Source organism: Sciurus carolinensis, chromosome 3 (assembly GCF_902686445.1).
Source record: "Sciurus carolinensis chromosome 3, mSciCar1.2, whole genome shotgun sequence".
In the NCBI taxonomy this organism is placed as follows: domain Eukaryota; kingdom Metazoa; phylum Chordata; class Mammalia; order Rodentia; family Sciuridae; genus Sciurus; species Sciurus carolinensis.
In genome coordinates this window covers 66,650,584-66,671,972 of record NC_062215.1, presented here as the reverse complement: position 1 = coordinate 66,671,972, position 21,389 = coordinate 66,650,584, and the positions used below count along the sequence as shown (strand labels likewise).

Here is a 21,389-nt window from a genome sequence, read left to right as displayed (position 1 = left end):
ATGAAATATTTTAATAAAATATTTCTCAAAATAGGTTAAGAAGTTGATATAGTATATAGTAAAGATGAATTCCAACTCAAATCATAAGCAAGCTGTTAACTGAGCATGCTTTGGGAAAGAACACAGATATATGCCAATATCAAGAAATGCTTCATTGAGCAGAAGAATCCAAATTTATAAATGATCGTAGGTACAGAGGAAATGCTCCAATATCTAATTATTAAGTAGAGATATTTAAAGATAAAATTATGCAAACTCTACCTTCTCATGTCCTTTAACATACTAACCAAATAGTAATTTTTTTAAAAAATTATGAGCAGCAACAGCAGCTTATTTACTTAGAATCTGTAACACAAGCTCATATACTTTTAAATCTGACTATGTGTACAAATTCAAAGAACATTTCCTAAGAACTTTCATACAAGGAATGTACGAGTTTCATAAGAAACTAAAACAGAACTTCCTTGAATGTGTTATTTTACTATAACAGATATTCTAAGAACTCTCAGCTTCCCAAATTCTAACATTAAGATTCTAAGAACCATCCTCTTCAGAAGGCAATCCTATGAAAAAACAGTTCATTTTGGTCTGTCGATAGTAAAATTCTTTCTTTTAAAAAAGGGCTTCCATATGAAATAACATGAGATTAAATTACATAAGGAACTTGGGTGATTAGTAAAGCAATATGGGTAAATGAAGTAAATCATTAATGAGTGGCTTAAAATAAATGTTACATACAGTCAATTTAAAAATACATTAAAAGTAGTGTAAAAATACAATGGTAGGATAACTGTCCATCATATCTTTAGGTCTCTTTAAATAATGTGAATTATGTTCTTAGTTGCCAAAGTAAAATGTTACTACTGAACTTAAGAAGTAACATGAACAAATAATTTATATGGCTAATGCAAATAATAAAATGGGAATGAAAAAATATCCTAAAATCAAAGTATGTACCAAAGGAAATCACATTGAAAAATCATAAAATAAACAATTTTGATTAAATTATAGTTGAGGAGAAGTGGAAGAATTACACACAGAAACCTAGCTAGGAAAAAGATTAAGTATTAAAGAAAAAAAAAAAAAAAAAACTAGGCAATTAAGTACCACAGACAAACAAGAAAATGAATGCCTAAGGAAAGGACAATTAAATTCATAGCACACTACAATACAGTAACATTCTCATGCAAAGTAGGAGTGTTCTCAAGTCAGAATAATAAATACTTAATAAATAAACATCCTGGGTAGTTCAAACCAACAATCAAGCTCATTCCGACACAACCAGCTTAATACTTTCATACTTAAAAAGTATTTAAAAATTAAAATTCAAGAAGTGTTTTTCCCCAGTAGCATGATTTATACCACTGGAAATGAAAGCATTCCAAAAGATTAAAATCATCTGACCACATGTTAATCATCCTCCAAATGTATTTAAATTCAAAACAATTCTAGGTATTCATAAATTATCCCCCCCCCAAAAAAAAACCATAAACCTATCCGGATTTGAAGGGTGAGATCGTAATTACCAAAGAACAAAGGTACAGATGAGATAGATACCTGTGTGATTTAACACTATTCCATGTTGAATATATAATCAATTAAATTGGAAAGAAAAACATTTTTATTAGTACTTTCTTTTTAAAAACTTTTTTTGTAGTTGTAGATGACCAGAATGCCTTTATTTTATTTAATTTTTAAAATATATTTTAGTTGTAGGTGACACAATACCTTTATTTTATTTTTAGGTGGTGCTGAGGTCTGAACCCAGGGCCTCACGCATGCTAGGTGAGCATGCTACTACTGAGCCACAACCCCAGCCCCCGTTTTTTTTTTTTTTTTTTTTTTTTTTATGTGGTGCTAAGGATTGAACCCAGTGTCCCACACATGCTAGATAAATGCTCTGCCACTGGGCCCCAGTTGCAGCCCTTTATTAGTACTTTCTACTTAAAATATATAGTGTTAGTAAAAAAGCTCAAGAACAAAGACTTTTTTCCTTTTTCTGGTAAAAGAGGAAAAATCTAAATTTTCATAAATTAACTCACTGAAACTGCTTAAACTCATCATCAGATAATAGCAGGTTGTTTCAATATGACAAACTAAAGTCACTAAAAATGTAACCAAGATTTAAAAGAAACATCTTAATGATATAATATTTATTTGCTTATTTTTAATATTTTATTTTAGTTGTAGGTGGACACAATACCTTTATTTTATTTTTATGCGGTACTGAGGATCAAACCCAGGGCTTCATGTATGCTAGGTGAGCGCTCTACCACTGAGTCACAGCCCCATTCCAATGATATAATATTTAGAAAAATAAAGGCAGGTAACATATCTTCATCTTCAATTATGCCCCACTTCATAGCAGGTTACTATCCAAAGCAGGTATTGGAAATATTATGAATGAATAAATCAAGGTGTTGGGGGGATGGGGAGGGTGAAGTATGAGAAGGCAGGAGAATGTGACCTCAAACGTGTTTTTTTATCTGGTAGTAACTCCTATCTCAATGACTAACATTTTAATAAGTACACTAAAACAATGTGCTAATTTGAGACCAGAATGTATGTACTGACATTTGTCTGTTAATTTAATTCTTTGTCTATTTTTTTCTTTTTCTTTCTTCTTCTTTTTTTTGGTGATACTGGGGATTGAACTCAGGAGTGCTTTACCACTAAGCTACATCTCCTGCTCTTTTTATTTTTCTAAGACAGGGTCTTGCTAAGTTGCTGAGCTCCTGCCTCAGTCTTCTGAGTCACTGGAATTACTGGTGTGCACCACTGTGCCTGGCTCTTTCCATACACTTAATGAAGCTCTTGGCTTAAATAAAAATGACAAAAGTTTTAGAATCTTTTACAGTGAATTCTAAAGCAAATACTAAGCATGGAAGTTCTGATTTCTAGAAACAAAGATACAAGACTTAGTGTTAAGTAGGAATGAAATAAAATAATCCTTAAATGACTTTTAATTAATTAATCTTTCTTCTGCTTATTCAACATTAAGATATATCTTACATGTAAACTAATTGTGACCAACCACCAAAGGCTGCTGATACCTGAGAAGTAATAGGGAAAGGAGGTTCTTTTCTCACTCCATCATCCAAAACTTTTGTGTGGAAAGAAGTAAACTGTGGGGTAGAGGTGAACAGAGGCATTTTCATTCATTAGGTATCCTTTTATTGCTTTCATTTTCATGATTCCAGGCCTTAATACTAAGATTATAAATTAGTGACCTATTACAAACATGCTTTGTTCTGATTAGTACTTTCAAATTTTAAAGTTGTTATTCTTTAAATATCAGGAAATTTCACATAAAAATTTTGATTTCTAATCTTTTATAGAATCAGAAAACATAGCAACACTGGGCTTATTCAACTAAGGGATACATCTGAACCGTGGCTGCCTCTTTTTAGTCGGAGCCATAGACCCCATCTTTCCTTGTTTCTTTTACTCTGGCTATTTTCATTTCTTTTTATTATCCATTTGGATCCTGCAGGAACTGAGTTTTTGACCTACCTTAATTATCTACATCTTTTTACAAACACTAGAATTTCAACAGAGAACCCCTAAAATTCCACTGTACTTCCATCAAATGAATGATTGAAGTACCAACAGGGATAAGGGAGGAGTTCTTTGAAAAGTACACTGGTTTCCCTATTCATCCTACTCATTTTTGATTACCAGATGTCAGTATGTGTGCTGACACTACTATTAAATTATTTCCAGTATATAAATAGATATGACAAAATATACTGACTTCTCTTTGAGAATTTACTGTGGATAATTTATGAGTAAGTACGTCAATTTAAGGCACATCTTAAGTTGGAAGCTGATTAAACCATCCTAGGAAAAAAAATTGTTACCAAAAATGTAGACAGTTAATTAATCTGCTATCATGAACAATCTAGAATTAATAACAAGACATGTAGCTTGTGATGAGCAATTACTGGAAGCTAAGATAGGTGCAAAAAAAAATAAGATATCAAATACTTCCTATTTAGATGTAATTACTACATTGATGGGTCAGAAGAATGTGGCAAAAATTATACGTTGATTTCAGAAAAATCCTTTCTGAAATCTCTGATAAGACAAGATAAAATATGAGCTGGATAATAACATATTTTTAATTGACCGAAAATTCCTTCCCCAGGAATTCTGAACCTGTCACTGGCAAGGAGTTGCCTAGTGAAGTACTATACGGTTTGTTTGCTTTACTTCTCTCTCTCTCCAACCTCTGGGTATTTGACATTATTTTTTATCAGTAACTTGAAAGGTAAGACATGTTTACCAAATTTGCAAATAACAAAATACTGAGAGAGATATATAATGGGACAAATGGCAGAAATAATGTTTGAAATGATTGACCTAGAACAAATGGATCAAAAAGAATATGACATTTAATAGAGATACAAATGTATCTGCATTTAAGATTCAAAGATCAAATACACAATTAGAAAGGAAGGGACATCTGCTTTAATAGCACATCATACAAAAAAAATTTTTTTAATTTCAATTAGCCCCCAGATAATAATATGTGGACAGTAGGATAGGGTGCTAAAAAGTTAATTCATGCACTGGATAAGTGTTATCTTAAGTGTGGAACAAGACTGCCCACTGTTCTGGACTAGTCAGACCACATCTACAAAACTGTTATCCATCCTTTGTGGCACCAATTAAGAGGTACTCTGAGAACTTAAGGGGCTTTCAGATGAGAACAACCAAGAATGATGAGGTCACTAGATAGTTTAATTTTTTAAAAGGCTGAAAGAAATGGGGATGTTCTACCTGGAGAAGAGAAAATTAGGGGAGACATGATGGTCGTCTTCAATGTCTGAAGGATTGCTATGTTGAAGAGGGAGTAGAATAGTCGTATGTTGTTCTAAAGGGCAGAACTAAAACTAAAGGAGAGAAAGTTATAGGGAAAACATTTTAGTTTTAAAAAATAAAAGCAAAAGCAAAAACCCTCACCAAAGAAGAAAGCCATAGCAAATAAACAGTACTCTCTCAGGAAGGCTTGCTAACAGGAGGTTAGGCCAGATGAATTCCAGAATCTCTTCCAACACTAGGATTCCCAACACTGGAGCTCCTGAATGTTGTTTGGTTTGAACTAGCCTTGTATTTTTTTCAGCCAGTCATCACGAGGGAATCTATCTGGGTTACTCGTTTACAAGGTACCACTCGAAGAACAGAGGCAGAACTTTACAAATGAATGTGGTAATCCCTTCAAAGCAGTCCCTGAGATGGCTGCATTCTTATTCCAGAGCTGCTAGTGCTCAAAACATCCTTCAAAATCAGTTTCTGACTCACATAAGAAATAGCTAACAATTTCACAGACACAACTACTATATTACTGGTAGACATAAATCATGATCATTAATCCACCTGGAATCTACTCTTCAGTCAGTGTCCAATGATGGAACAAATAACTGACTCATTTCTAATCAAAATCTATTATTTAGCTTGATCATCCATTGTAATCAAGCCCAGATCTCAATGACATTTAAGTGATTTCAAAAACCTAATTCATCCTGTCACATATAAATTTAACAATCAGATACAATTAATACCACATAGGTCTTAAATGCTCAGAAAAAATAAAACTGATTTGAACAAAGGCAGCAAGATCAGAATAAGAATATAACCTTCCAAGTTCATTGCTTTAAGGGAATGTATACATTCTTTTTTTTTTTCCCTTTTTCTTTCCAAAAAGCACATTATTTTATAGGAACATTTCACATTTTGGTTCAATAATAAGACCTGAAAAAACAATACTTCACATCTTTTTTTTTTCCTTTTTCCATACTCTTTTGAGTCCTTAAAACTGGTTATTATCCTCATTGCCAGAAATCATGCTTTTTTCAAAGAAGCATTCCAGGTACTTATTTTATAAGTAAAGGTAGATTATAAATAGTTTCAAGAATAGTTTTTTCAAATCCAAAATACTGTTCACATTAGTAGAGTTTTACTAAAATACATTATCTGAATGTTAGCTGAGAACAGTAAAATAACATCTTTTACTTGGGATGAATGTGTCTTTTCCTTACTACAAAAGTCCTAATCTATTTCTAGGACTTACAGTCAAAAGATTTTAATCTCCCTACACATTAGCTTCTAATATGAAAGATAATTTAACTTTCCTAAAGAATTAATGAGAAAAATTCAAAATAGTTTTTTTTACAGTCCTCGAAATATACTTATTAACTTAAAAACATTATTATGGATGTTTCCAAAACTGAACACTGTGGTCACAGAATTTTAGTGGAAGTTAGTTGGGTGTCAGTTGGTTTGTTGTGTATGTAGTGAGTATCTGTATAATAAATAGTTACCCACTTTTTTTCTTTTGTATTTTAACAGAATGCCTGGTACCCAGTAAATAAAGTTAAGAACCTGTTAAGAACTGCAGTGAAGATTTTGTTCTTTACAGATTGCAGCAAGTCTGAGTTGAGGAAGTTCTGACAGATGCAAAATGTACACCTGTTGCAGGTGCACATACAGCGTAACCGGGCATGGCTGCGAAAACACACAGAAGGACAGGGTTGAGTTCTTACTTACAAATATGGCACAAGTCAGGGTGTGCCAACTTAAAAAAAAAAAAGATTTAGGCATAAGCAACACTCTTTGTAGAAAGAAAAAAGGACAGTGTGGGCCATGCTAAAGTTGTGCAGAATTCCACATTTACCAGAAACAGAATAAGCAGCAATAGCTTCCTCCTCCCTCCCTATAGAAAGTCTAGGGAAAATTATCTAAACACTTTGGTTCTTTTGGAGGGGGGATGGAATTATTATTATATGAGTTTTAGTGGAATAAGTATGCACAGCAATAGATGGCACCCTCATCTAAATTAATAAAAAAATTGAGTAAGCCATAGCACCCACCAAAAGGACAAGGTTTGCTAGCATTTAAATAACCATTCCCTCCTCCTCCCTCAGCATACACACATGCCTGGAAACCAGGAAGGAGAAGACTGACAAATACATAAAAGAGCCAAAAGACAAATATATTCAACCCTGAGAAGATATGAACAATATCGTCTTTAATTCATCAAGCACCCTGGTTCCCAAAGGAAATCAAAGTGCTTCATAAATTTCCAACAAAATATAGGGTTGATTTCATCTGCCACCAAAACACAGCAGCTAAGTATGATAGTATGAAACTCTGAGTAAGGATGTAAAAATCAACAATGAATCCAATTGAAATTAGATATGAAATTTAGGGAGGCTTTCTGACTCCTTTCTGGTTGAGTGGAGTTGCACTAGAAGGTGAAGGCACATGGGGCAACCCATATCACCTAGGCCCTATCTACTAAAGTAGGGGGGTCTCCAATGACTGTTCAGTGATCGGAGCCACTCAGACATACAAAACCATCACACCACCCGTGAAGAGGCACTGGCGCAGAACCCATTCAGAAGAGCGCCACCTGATGAATCAATGCCATCACTTCCTGTAACACCTGATCATTTTGAGAGGCTTCTCAGCCAAAGGACTGGCCCAATCTGACTTGGCTTAGCTTGTAAGATCTGATGAGACCACAGCACACGGTAGCATGGTTGTGGAGATTAGCAGCATCCCAATAATGCCTAATTCTCAACATGGAGAAAAACAAGAATTAATTTTGAAAATTAATGCTCAAGACATTCCTTTTTAAAACCTGACTTGTGATGATGAACATAGCACTGCTACTAAGTCACTGCCAGCTGTCATACTGGAATCCATCTGTTATTTTATAAATTGAATCTGACTCTTCAACATACACAAGGCTCCACCCACCAAAAAGGAGAGATGCAAAGTATGCTTAGCAACAGGGAGATGCTTCATGAGAAGTAGTTTGGGATTAACTATATAAACAAGAGTCCATGTATGTACATTTATCATATATACACACACACAAGAATTAACGATGCAGATCTAAAAACACAGTTGCAGTTATTTACAAGATTTTTAAAGTACATTTACATAGTAAAGATGACACCATAATAAACAGTTAGGCAGTAAGTCTGACCAAGCAGTGCGTTTCTAGATAATTACTAAATGTTAATTATAGCAAGAAAGGAGATTTGGTCACCCTATAAGAAAATGTAAACAAAATTCTACAGAAGTCATAAAGAAAAAGTAACTTACAAAGCAGTTTTTAGAAAGACCCAGATTTTTCTCAAATTCTCTATTCTATCAGTGTTGCCCATGTCTCGGGAGAGTCTGTCTCTGTAATGATCCTCTCTGTAGATAACATACATGAGAGTTTTAAAGCAAAGGTAAAACATAAATAAAATTGTGCTTATCTTATATTAATAGGAATGACTTGTCTTTTAATACAAATAGAAATTTAAAGGTTTGTTGAGTTTTAAAAAAAATGCTAGTTAATGGAATACCAGTAAAATTAACTCTGAATTTAAGTCTTTACAAATTAATACCTTTCTAGAAAACCTCAGTTTATAGCAGTGTTTGATTATTACTCTGTTTTACACTGTCGTTTTCATAAGAAGAAAAATAATTTAGAGACTAATATAATAAAATATAGCATACACTATAAAGACCTGAGAAACGCACTGCCTGAAAAACTATTTTGTTAACAAAACAGGATTTATACAAACACACTATTTAAGGAGAATGCCATTAAGAATCATGCAATTTTAAGGTAGTTAGTAAATTATAAAGATGACCAGTTATGTGCTTGTACATATACGTATGTATAGATATATAATAAATGTACATGAAATTTATGGCTCAAAACACTTAATGCAAAACATTTACATAGTGAAAATTCCAATTATAACTACTTTTTTATAGCACTTAAAAAAGACATAATATCCTGAACTCAAACATAAAACATAAGTTCAACATAAATTGACAAAAGATTTTAGAATCCTTCACATACTCAAGGTCAATTAACCAACAGATAAATATAAAAAGGAACTTTTGTATGGAAATGCATAAAGCAACATGATGTCAACCCCATTTTATTGCAGTAGGACTATTTTTTAATGCTGTGGGAAAGGCTGTGCTTTATTGAATTATCCTGTTAAGAAAGCTACAGCCTTCTCAAAAACATACAAATATTGTCAGAAGCACTGTTTATATTATCTTACTATGGTACCCAAACCAAACTTGGATTTGCTCAAATTTGTACCTTCTCATTCAAAGTCTCTTTCTGTTGCTGAACAACTTCTATGTGACAAAGATTCCCCCCTCATGGCTAATAATGGCATGCAATGTTATTATGAACCATGCAAAATGAAAATGAAGACAGAGCAGGTACTTACGGGTACATAGCCATTGTTGTCAATTTAACAAAGATATCCTTACTGGGTGCATCAGCAGTATTGCAAGTGAAGGCTTGAGGTGGAGGCATTTTGTGTTTCCTGCAGAAATCAGTAGGTGAGATACTATATTCTTGTTTAACTTCATGCAGGTCTGATTTTGCAGCTATGATTAAACAGGGTATTCTGCTGTCCATAAAGTGTTGCTATGGAATAAAAATATAAAATAAAAATCTGATGATGAATTCAAAAATTACTATTTAATTCAATGTGAACTAAAAATTTTCTCTGGATAGGCAAAGCAACAACAGTTTCAAAGAGAAAAAAATGAACTGAGAAGTAAAGTTTGGTAGTGGTCTAAGATAGTATGATATAATAAATATGATTAGCACCACTTTTCTAATGCAGGTAACAAAAGAGACCAATCCTAATTCTAGATTCACTATAATTTTTAAAATATATTTTTTACATTAAGAAAAACACAATAAACATTTTGAAATAAAGAAATCCACCTAACTTCTACACTAAACACGACTATTTTCATTTTTTTATATTTCCTCTAATCCTTAAGTATTTGCATCTATATATATGTTTGTAGAGTTGCAGTCATGCTAGATGTAACTCTTTCAAAATGTAATATTGTATCTTCCTGTTTTTCAGAACTCAAAACTATCATTTTTCATGGTTGTTTAATCTTCTAGATTATTTTATCATAATATGGACAACCATCTTTTAATAGTGTTAGACAGCTGGATTATTTCCAATTTGGGGCTATTAAAAATAATGTTAGAATAAATACCTTTCTACCTATAGCTTTTCCTCCTATTGAATCTTGCTGATAATCTCGAAGTGACTAATAGACTTTCCAAGCCTCCAGTTTAATCCTCTTGACTCTGACTGTTATTCCTGCATTAATAGCATGTGCAGTCCTAACAGCTGAGAAAACCCTCCACTAATGCAAAAGTTCTTAACCAGGAATGCAAACCAGAGTTATGTGATGTCTGGGACTCTACTACTGCAGAATAAAACCAGAACCTTTAGGAATAGGGCAAAGATGTATACATTTTTTAAAAGTGCCACAAATGATCTTGTTGCATTTTTCTGGTTAGGAAACATCACAAAATTCATTAAAACCCACATAAGTTATTTTAAGCATAGTCTGTAAGAACTACAAACCTTAAAAATCCTGGCACAGTATTCAAAGGATTTGGGGTTAGTGACATCATATACCAGGCATACAACATCACAAATGATCTCAGCCTCAGTTAGAAATTCCGATTCTGAGATATCATGCAACTTGTAAAAAGAAAAAGATAATGAGAAACATAAGTATCATAACATTGATAAAGTCAAGATGTATTATGATTGTTCATTTGGACATCCTAATAAAAAACTACTGGTTAATCATAACTTTTCAGACCATTTTTAGAAGTAGAAAGTATAAATTAAACAAGTATCTGCTGATTTTGCACATTAAAAATGGTGATTAAGAATCTACAGAAGCTAGCATTTAGTGACTGACTAATATACTGCTATTGGGCAGGACCTTTCTGAGCATTGTCTACATTCTATAGATAAGGAGGCAGGCCAGGAAGACTAAGTATGACAAAAGATATCATCCCTAAGTCATTAGACCAAAATTTGAACTCATATAATTGCCAAGTGTATTATTTTTTCTACCACACTAACTTCTCTCCTAACAAAAACACAAAGCAAATGATTCTTTAATAAAAATCATTTTATTCTACTTCATTGTCTACTCTTTTAAATGTTTATTATAATATTTCTTAAAGAAATATCCTGGGCTAGGGATGTAGCTCAGTGGTATAGCATGTGCTAGGCCCTGGGTTCAATCCTTAATACTGGGGGAAAAAAAGAAGCTGTGACTCAACGTATTCAAATAAAACACTATTATAGTATGCATAGTCAGAGACATCAAAGACATGACTTGCAAAAATAGTGTAAGAATAAGAAAATAAGAAAATTAACAGTCAACAATATTAACTGAGTACCCAATATCTAAAACTACACTTACAGAAGAAAAATAGGAGACAAAAGGATTTAATAAGAAACTGACATTTATCAGAAAGAGTAAAATATATGTAATTCTCAATGTGATAATCTGGTAAAATATTTCCAAAAAGAAATAGAAAGTAAAATGAATTTTTTCTAGTATCTATTATTTGTTAGGAGCTTTTCATTGAGGAGCTAACTTATTAAGAAATAAGCTCAGAAAGAATAAATAAGTCACTTGTCCGAGGGCACACAATTAATCAATGGTGGACCTTAAATTGAACCTCTTTCTACTGTATTTCATGGTATCTTTTTAGTCAGATCCTTTCATACATTCTTTTATGCTATACTCCTTTCTGCTAAGTAGATAAACTTGATTCAGATTATAGTAAACAACTGAGTACCAGCACTGTTTTTATATTAATTTTTAATCATAAGCAGAATTTTTAAAAAATCAAAACGGCAGACTAAAAAGCAAGTTCATTTTCTTCTGCTTTACATTCTTATTGTGTTACAGCAAGCATACAATTAAATGCACAAACAGACGAATTTTTACTTATGTGTATACCCATGTAATCATTACATAGATCAAAGGAATTAATATTCTAAGGAACAAACAGGGGGGAGGAATCATACATATGTTCTACATTCAGCCGTTAAAGTCATTTTATTTCTATCATTTTAAAATGTACCCAACTATTAAAATTTTTATATTGAGAATTTCTTACCAGCAAGTATTTCTCTTGTCCGTATACATAAACAGTATTAATCGCATAGTAGGATTTATGATCATCACGAATTTTCCTCTGTCTCTGAAAACAGAACCAGAAATCTCAAAATTTACAGTAAGGAATTATTAGTTTTCATCAATACATACATATGTGTAGGTAGGTTATAAATAAAAGGGCATTCTTCTCTATACTATTTATCAGTACAAAAGGGATATTATTTTTATGCTTTTTAGTTCTTAGGGTATAAGACAAAAGATGCATTTGTTTTGCATAAGTAAAAGCAGTAGGTGAAGAGGAAGTAAACTGTATTTTTTAAAGTATATTCTAGAGACACTGCTGGCAATTCACATTACACTATAGTTTGGTCTGATAGGGGCCTCATCTGGAAATAGTCAGTCTTACTCAAGTAGTCAAAAGTAGGTATTAGAATTCAATTTGAAGATTTACTATGCATTTATTTCCTGCCAAGGACTATGTAAGGTGCTTTCATATGTGTAATCATTTAATCCTCATCTAAATAACTGGTTTTAAAAGAAGTCAAATAAGGGGTGGACTAAGGGTAGGAGGCCTGAAGAATGGCTTCTCTGTTTATAACACATCCAACAGAAATCTGGGTTTACTCATCACAGGTGGCAGAATATATTGGCCTTCCTATGACATCATGCCCTATATAGGTTAAATTAAAAAGAAAAAAGAAGAGTCAAATGATAGCAGGCACAGTGGCACATGCATATTAATCCCAGCTACTTGGGCAGCTAAGGCAGAAGGATTGTGAGGCCAGTCTCAGCAATCAAGCAATGCCCTGTCTCAAAATAAAAAACAAAAAATAGAAGGGTTAGGGATGCAGCTCAGTGGTACAGCACCCCCAGATTCAATCTCCAGTACAAAAAGAAAACAAACAAACAAAAAAAAGTTGGCTAACACCAATGAAACAAACACTTTACTAATATATATATATATATATATTACTAATACTTTACTAATATATATATATATATATGCCAGTGAGCTCTAATAATCATCTAAAAAGGTTAATAATAGCTATAAAAATTATGTAAACTCATGACTACAGAAATTTGTTAGATACAGTTCTATATTCTGAGAACTCTCACCATTAAGTTTCTTCCAAGAAGAGCCTGAAGAATTCCACTTTTCCCACAGCTTTTCATTCCAATTACATTACATCTGAACACATTTCTCTGAGTCTGTTTTTTCTGAAGGTCTATCTTTTTATCTCTTGTAACTAAAAAGAAAAATAAACACTAAATATGTACCAGACTCATGGAGCCTTCATTCCACTTCCTCAAAATAAGGTATTGCTGTTTATCACTTCTATGCATTATCTGATCTACAAAAACACATAAAATAGTCAAGCTGTATGTAAAATAAAGTACTAAATATAATGCAGAAGAATATCACTTAGTGGAAAAGATGTATTTCTGAAAGTTGACTGTAAAGTGAATTTTCAGTAGTGAATGATATTTTGCATAAAATAAGCAGTGTATTTTCACTAGGAAAATACCCTTAAAATGAATAAAAATTACAATGAATATGTCTAACGTTATATCCTATCTAATCTTTCCTGTGATAAGTTATTGTCACATAGGATGTGAGTGTAGCTCAAGAGTAGAGTGCTTTCCTAGCATGTGCAATGCTATGGGTTTAATTACCAATATTGTAAAAAAAAAATTACTGTCATAATTATTAACTAAAAGATGCTATTTGAAACCTGCAACTTTTAGAGCTGGATCTACACATGTAAAGAGATTTGCACTCTGGGGTTAGCTGGACTCTGAGCATCAATCTGTCAAGAAAGCATGACGAAACACTACTGTATCATTAGGAAAATGGTACATCTCTTCTTGAGGTAAAGAGAGCTCTTTAAGTTATATACTCCTTAAGGTACAACTACAGTAGAGCTCATCAGAGGCAAAGAGTTTAAGTGATAGAAATACACAATAATTATGTGATAGTTAAGTAAATTATAGAATATCCATACAATGGCACATTATTCCACATTAGAGATAGATAGAAGTACACTTATTGATATGCAAAGATGTCCACAATATATTCTTCAGTGAAAGAACCTCATGGCTGGCTAGAAATTAGCAGCTTACTCTCTGGTGCTGAATTAAATACTAATTGGTTAAGAACTTTAAAGGGTACTTGTTCTGTCAGTTTAAGAAGGCTATCTTCATGTACAATAGCTTCCAGTAACACATGGCAGATTGTCCACCAATTGGTACATAATCCTGAAATGATTAATTGCTAAATTTCCTATTTTCATACCTACAAATTTCCTTTAAGTGCAGTATATTGCTTTGGCAAGAATGTGTGGTTTACAATTAAGGATCTGTGAAAGATTTATTAATAAGGAAAAGGACTATAAAGTTGATAAATATATAATTAGTTCAAGACTGAACTCAAGATCAAGTGTTAACAAGTATTGTTCTTTTTTTTTTAATAGGTATTGTTCTTAATGTTAAAAGAAAATTAAAATGCAAGACAGACTGGTAAACCCTTTAATATCCATAGTTCACCCACATTTTCATCAGTGGAATATTCCCAGGGAATATATTAGAAACATAAGCTCTACTTTTCTTTTTTGATTAACAATAAATACAGGCATGTCAACTCAAAAGAAAGTACCAAATCTTGAGGAAAAGTAATACAGTGTAGACATGGAAAATTAAGGAAGATGAGTTTACTTTTATTCTTTGTAACATTTGAAACTGGAGTTTTAAAAAATGTTCCCATTCATAAATTGCATAGTAGCCAATGCTTACCTGTAATGGCTGAAGCTTGAGACTCTTGTTCAGTCAATATGGAATAGCCTAGATAGCCCAAATATTCTAAGCACCGCTGTACATCTAAATAGGTTGTGAGCCTAAGAAAGGGAAGGTTTATAAGGTAAAAAGTTCCTAAATGAACATTCATGGGGAAAAAAATTTTCCAATAGCTCAAAAAATGTTTCCTCCCAGACCCAGTGTTTGTCACACTACTTCAGTTTCCTACATACCCAACCATGGCTCTGCAATTCTTTTTTTTTTTTTTTTTTTTTGGCATGATACTGGGGATTGAACCCTAGGCACTCTACTGCTGAACTATAACCTCAAACTTTTTTATTTTACTTTTTTTTTTGAGACAAGATTTTGTTAAGTTGCTCAGGCTGGTCTTGAACTTGTGATACTCCTGCCTCAACCTCCTAAGTTGCCAGGACTGATTATAAGGCATGCACTACCACTCCTGATTCCTATGCTGCCATTCTTAAAGCAGAGAGAAAGTTATCCTTTCTTATGTATGAAAAAAGATCCTAATGTTGAAAAAGTCTCACCAAGATTAAAATAATTACATCATCACACAAGACCAGGGAATTCCCTGAAGACCCTAAACACGATGTCAACCAGACTATAACAAGGCTGTAGAAAAATCTTCTCTAAATTTTACTAAGAGTTCATTAAAAAACAAACAAAAACAACAAATAATGCAATAAGACTTCAGTGTCCAATAAAATATGCTATTGCTTGTATGCCAGAGTAATTGTGCAATAGCAATGACATTTCCAATTTTCTTTTTTTTTTAAATACCTTTATTTTATTTATTTCTTTTCATGTGGTGCTGAGGATCAAACCCAGGGCCTCACATGTGCTAGGTGAGCACTCTACCACTGAGTCACAACCCCAGTCCCTCCAATTTTTTAAACAAAAGTGTTAAAACTTAGATCATTTTTGATATAAGACTTATTACCATTTCCCAGTATATCATCCAAAAGAAAATAATCCCCTTCTGATAAATGTATAAAGCATCTATAATTCCCAGCAGCACTACAAATCCTGCTTAAGAGAGAGTTATGATTGAAGCACTTCATAGGATCTGACAAGCTTACAAAATGATGAATATAATACACCACAATTTTAAACTAGTTGTGATTCTAAAGGAAAGAAGTGAGCTCTATACTCACGTCCATTGGGAAAGGAATCCCTGGTAGGTTATCCAGCCTTTTTCATTTGTACATACTGTGTTATTCACATCTGGTCCCCAAGGTATATAAGGAAAAACTTTAAATAAATCTTTCAGCTCATCAGGTGACAAAGCACAGTCTCTATCCTGAAAATACACAAGGAAGTATACGTAATGTTTAGATATTCAAGAGAACAAATCACAAACACAAAAGCCCCCTAGTCTACGAAAGTCTTGCCTCTAAAAATCTAAATTAATGAACAATAAGAAAGTTTATATTTCATCAAAACTATAAAAACATAAGAATGAATCTATTAGAAACTAGACTTTTTCACCTCAAGAAAACAAAGTAAAAGCAGAAAATATTTTTGCTAGTTCAACTTGAGGAGCTTGAACAGTTGTGGCTACATACATAAGCATAACATTGTTAAGGGAACAAAAACAATCTCTCACAGAAGAATATTTTACCATATATCATGGAAAACTGCAGTTAAACACTTACCAAATCATGTTTGTCAAAGGTGCTTTGGAGAAACAAATATGCATGATGATTTAATTCAGTAGTGCAATCAGGAGGTATTTTTAGCCTGTTGATGAAAAATTTAAGAATAAAATAAATCACTAATCAAATATTAAAATTTAACTTAAGAAATGAATACAAAATTGCAACAAGTGTTTTTATGGGATGCCACCATTTATAAAACTACCTTTCCTGGAGCCATTTAGACTTTCCTAGGGTAAGTCTCTGGAGTATGGCACTCCTTATAAGAATCATAATAATGCTTTTTCCAAAATGACATAGATATATTCCCAAATATCAGAAGAACACACTGGAATAAAAATTTTATAAATAGTAATGCTTAAACTACAATGGATTTGTCCTTCCAATAACAAAGCATCACAATTATGACCTCAATATTAATGCCAATATTGTAATAACTTGAAAATGATATGAACAGATGCTGTTTCTGCTTGATTTCATCTTTTTGACCCACCTTAAATTTAGTTCAATAAACATTAATCAAATTCACTGAAGTAGGTATTAGATCAAAAAAAGGCTCCTTACTTTTTTTTAAACTGACATAATATTTATACTTACTTGTATATTACAATTTGATACATGTATACAACATATAATGATCAAATCAGTATAATTAGCATTTCTATCTCTTCAAATATTATCATTTCTATGTGTTGGGAACATTCAAATTCTTCTCTAATTATTCTGAGATGTGCAATTAATTGTTATAGACTAGGGCTGGAGTTGTGGCTCAGTGGTAAAGCACTTTCCTAGTATATGTGAGGCACTGGGTTAGATCCTCAGCATCACATAAAAAAATATATATATAAATAAATAAAATAAAATTATAAAAATTGTTATGGACTATAGTTACCTTACATTATTACAAAACAGAACTACTCTCTCTGCAACTGTATTTTGATACCCATTATTAACCATCTACCCCTGCATCTCTCCCCTTCTTTACTTTTAATGACTTCCATTCTACTCTCCACATCTTTATGATCAACCTTTTTAGCTTATAAAAATGAGTAAGAAAATGTGGTATTTGTCTTTCTGTGCCTGGCTTATTTCACTTAACATAGTATCATCCAGTTCCAACCATGTTGGCACAAATGACAGGATTACATCCTTTTTATGTCTGAATAATATACAATTGTATATATATATATGCTGTTTTAAAAAATTCATTCATCCATAGATGGATGTTTTTGTTGATTCCTTATCCTGGTTGTTGTGACTAGTGCTGAAATAAACACAGGAGTGCAGATATCTCTTTGATATAATGCTTCCATAACCAATAGTGGGGATGTAGGATCACACGGTAGTTCTGTTTTCAGGATTTTTTGTTTGTTTTATTTTGTTTTGTTTTTTACAGTACTAGGAATTGAACACAGGGACATTCTATTACTGAGCTACAATCCAAGCCCTTTCTATTTATTATTTTGAGACAGAGTTTTGCTAAGTTGCTGAGGCTGGCCTGCACTTGTACTGGGATCCTCCTGCTTTAGTCTCCCAAGTCGCTGGGACTATGGACATGTGTTACCATGCCTAGCTATTTTCAGTTGTTTTGAGGAACTTCCATAGTATTTCCCATAATGGCTGAACTAATTTGCATTTCCACCTACAGTGTATGAAAGTTTCTTTCCATCCTTACCAGCAATTTTTTTTTTTTTTGTCATTTTAATAATGAGAGGCTCTCTACTTCTAAGGAACCACATTGGAGTGGGAGGTGGACCACAAACAAATCTCAACAGAATGAGGCAAGTACTAAGGATGCTAGAGGAGCTTCCTTGGAAGGGAAAATCTCTGGCCTGAGAGTGGGAGGTGTCAATATTGCTAAGAGTCACTGTTACCTGAATTGAGACTTGAAGTATGAGGCATTATTTATATTGGGGGAAGAAGGAGAGAGAGTGAAAAGAACATAGGCAAAAGACTGGAGTAGGAAACATGTTTTGTGGACTAAAAAGTTTGGTATTTACATCTAGAATGAAGGCAGAGAGAGAGTATGAGCAGAGCCAATCATGAATGACTTCAGATACCATGTTAAGAAGCTTGATTTGATGCTGTGCCTTGAAGAGAAGTGACATGGCCAAATTTCTGTGTATGTGTATGTGTATGTACACCATTCTAGTAGCAAGATGAAGAACAGAGCAGAAAATTTAATAAGAAATAAAAATGCAAAAGGGGGCTCTAGGGGATTATTTTACAGAAACTGTTTGTGGTGCTGGGGATTAAACCCAGGGTCTTACGCTTGTGAGGCAAGCACTCTACCAACTGAGCTATCTCTCCAGCCCCGTTTTACAGAAACTTTAAGACAGAGAGTATAAAGACACTCAGACATGATTAGTGTAAGCCACAAAGCAATAAGAGATGGAGTTTCCTGTCTTAAAAAAGCAATAAGTAACCACCTATAGAATGTATTTATTCACATAAATGGCACAAGAAAGAAAACTTTTGAAGGGGTCCCAGGACTAATAGATTCATTATGTATTTATTGAAAAATCTGGAAAATTAACTTAAGCCAGGATTTAGTACCTTAGACAAGCAAAGTTTCAACTTAGAACTAATTAATGGACCAGGAATTTAAGACCTCTGATTCCAATGGGGAAGAGGAAAACAACTAAGTCTTTCAGAACCACTACATAGACAGCTGGAGATGCTATTTTAAAATTTAAAAAAGACATTATGAAACAAACGCTATGAAAAAGGGAGGAAGAAAGACCAAAGGATGCAAGGCTGCATTTTGGGAAATCATGATCTTTAAAAAGCAGGTATGGGGCTGGGGATATGGCTCAGTTGGCAGAATGCTTGCCTTGCATGCACATGGCCCTGGGTTCAAGCCCCAGCACCACCAAAAAAAAAAAAAAAAAGAAGAAGAAGAAGGAGGTGTCCCCAGGGTAAAGAAGAGGCATCCTATGGCAAGTCACTCTTCTATGTGAGGTGGTGCTGGACACATTTTTAAATAAACAGTACTTAAACAGCATGATCAAAGGAAAATAAAACAGACCAGGTGTTCAGGGAAAATATTTTATCCTGAGCTAATACAGGCTATAAAACTGAAGAACTAATGAAAAATGCTAACCACCATATTTCTGATCTCTTGATTCAAAAATCAAGTTTATATGGCTTCTTTTTCTCCTTCCCCAGTAAAAATGAATTAAAAAAAAAATACTTGTATTCTCTGTGAGGAAGAGTTCAAACACAGCTATAAGTTAGTGACTGTCAGGTATGGATGATTTTGTTTCTAAGGTGACACCTGGCAATTTCTGGACACATTTTTGATTGTCACAGTTAGAGGAAGAGGTGTTACTGGCATCTAAGGATGTGCTAAACATCCTACAATGCATAGGACAGGCTCTACATGAATTACCTGGTCTAAAATGTTGATAGTGCCAAAACTGAAAAACCCTGCTACAAACCTCCACCTATAAATCTAAATTATTCCTGAGGAGCTTGAAGCCTGCCTATCTGTGTGCTAAATAAAACTTAATTTGGCAAGTGGGCTGGGGTTGTAGCTTAATGATAGTGCTTGCCTGGCATGTGTGAGGCACTGGGTTTGAGTCTCAGTACCAAATATAAATAAATAAAATAAAAAGGTCCATCAACAACTTAAAAAAAAAAAAAAAAAAAAAAAAAAAAAACTTGGCAAGTAAAATCAATTAGAAAACCAAAGGTACGTACAGGGGGAATAAATATTCAGGTGTTAAATCCAAATCATCATCATAACCAAACCTTCGAAGTACAGTCCAAGTAGTTTCATGTCTCCCTCTCTGGATAAACAGTGTATGTAAAAAGAGAAATCCTGAAATAAAGTAAATACAGAAGATATGAAGGAAGGTACAGAATCACATGGGAGAAAAGCATATAAAAGCAAGAGCTAGATGTAAATATAAATATACCAGTTTTCACAGTGAAGATCAAAACAAAATTCACAACTATCTTAATGAAACAGAGCTCAATTCAGAGCTGTTACCTATACACCCAGTTCAGCAAGATAGCACTAGATTAAAGGACCAAAATTACATTCCAAGGAATACATGTATCATAATTATATGATAGAAGCAAATGAAAATATTTTTTAGATTTTGAGTTTATTTCTATAATGGAAAATTCTGGGATTCAATTTCATCTCTTATTTCACTTGCGGTTCCACAATATATTCAACAGGGAATATTCTATACTTGGTAAAGCAGACAAAATTCTCTAAAAATAATTTCTATTTAGAGACTGTTTTCGAGTAGGACAGATTTTTAAGATAAATTTATTTGTTCCAGATATGTTTTTCCCTTAGATGGATGGTCCTGACCATCCCTAAAATGGAACCAATTTTTTTTTAGTTGTAAATATACACAATACCATTATTTATTTATTTTTATGTGGTGCTGAGAATAGAACCCAGTGCCTCACACGTACTAGACAAGCGTTCTACCACTGAGTTACAACCCCAGCCCTCAACCAATTTTTCTACTTCTAATTTATAGTGATAGTACAGATGATAATTCCCACCAATGGACAAGCTTCCAACTCTTAAATATTCAAATCAGATTTTAGGCATTTCCTTAAAGCATAAATAATGCTATAAAGACCTTTGCCTTCTGTGAAATTTCAAAAAATATTAAGTTTAAAAGGGTGGAAAAACACTATTAACCCACCTTTCAGTGTCAATCCACTGTCAGCCACACCATCACTTATGTGTTTTCTTACTACGTTCTTGACATCTTCCAGAGCTTGAGGAGCTAGTGGAGTATTAAAACAAATTCTCTAGCAAAAAAAAAAAAGTTAAAATAAGTTGAAAAATAAACCAGCATTAAAACCACAAATATAAAACAATAATCTACAAAGAATAGTAGATCAAGGAATTGCAACCAAAATAAATTCTAAGTTAAAATAGTCCCCACTTTGAATTTTTTT

The 21,389-nt window shown here is 33.1% G+C and overlaps 1 protein-coding gene and 1 non-coding gene across 14 annotated transcripts in view; one reads left to right on the top strand and one right to left on the bottom strand.

The window, feature by feature from the left end:
* Nucleotides 1-21,389, bottom strand: part of Rhot1 (ras homolog family member T1) — a 60,854-nt gene that overhangs the window by 6,140 nt on the left and 33,325 nt on the right. For 4 of the 13 annotated variants that reach the window (XM_047543224.1, XM_047543226.1, XM_047543228.1 and 1 more), the window contains 11 exons: nucleotides 21,131-21,239; nucleotides 20,160-20,280; nucleotides 16,458-16,542; nucleotides 15,957-16,102; nucleotides 14,782-14,882; nucleotides 13,108-13,238; nucleotides 11,993-12,076; nucleotides 10,428-10,547; nucleotides 9,255-9,457; nucleotides 8,116-8,211; nucleotides 6,385-6,507 (listed from right to left, as the gene is read on the bottom strand). In XM_047543224.1, the coding sequence (XP_047399180.1) occupies nucleotides 6,385-6,507; nucleotides 8,116-8,211; nucleotides 9,255-9,457; nucleotides 10,428-10,547; nucleotides 11,993-12,076; nucleotides 13,108-13,238; nucleotides 14,782-14,882; nucleotides 15,957-16,102; nucleotides 16,458-16,542; nucleotides 20,160-20,280; nucleotides 21,131-21,239 (1,319 nt within the window). Of the gene's footprint in view, nucleotides 1-1,812; nucleotides 4,896-6,384; nucleotides 6,508-6,593; nucleotides 7,575-8,115; nucleotides 8,212-9,254; nucleotides 9,458-10,427; nucleotides 10,548-11,992; nucleotides 12,077-13,107; nucleotides 13,239-14,781; nucleotides 14,883-15,956; nucleotides 16,103-16,457; nucleotides 16,543-20,159; nucleotides 20,281-21,130; nucleotides 21,240-21,389 lie in introns of those variants that run through there. The other 9 variants (XM_047543225.1, XM_047543233.1, XM_047543229.1 and 6 more) reach the window with 7 other exon arrangements.
* On the top strand, nucleotides 12,541-12,669 carry LOC124981571 (small nucleolar RNA SNORA11). Its single transcript, XR_007108077.1, has one exon. It is a non-coding gene; the product is annotated as a small nucleolar RNA SNORA11 (small nucleolar RNA).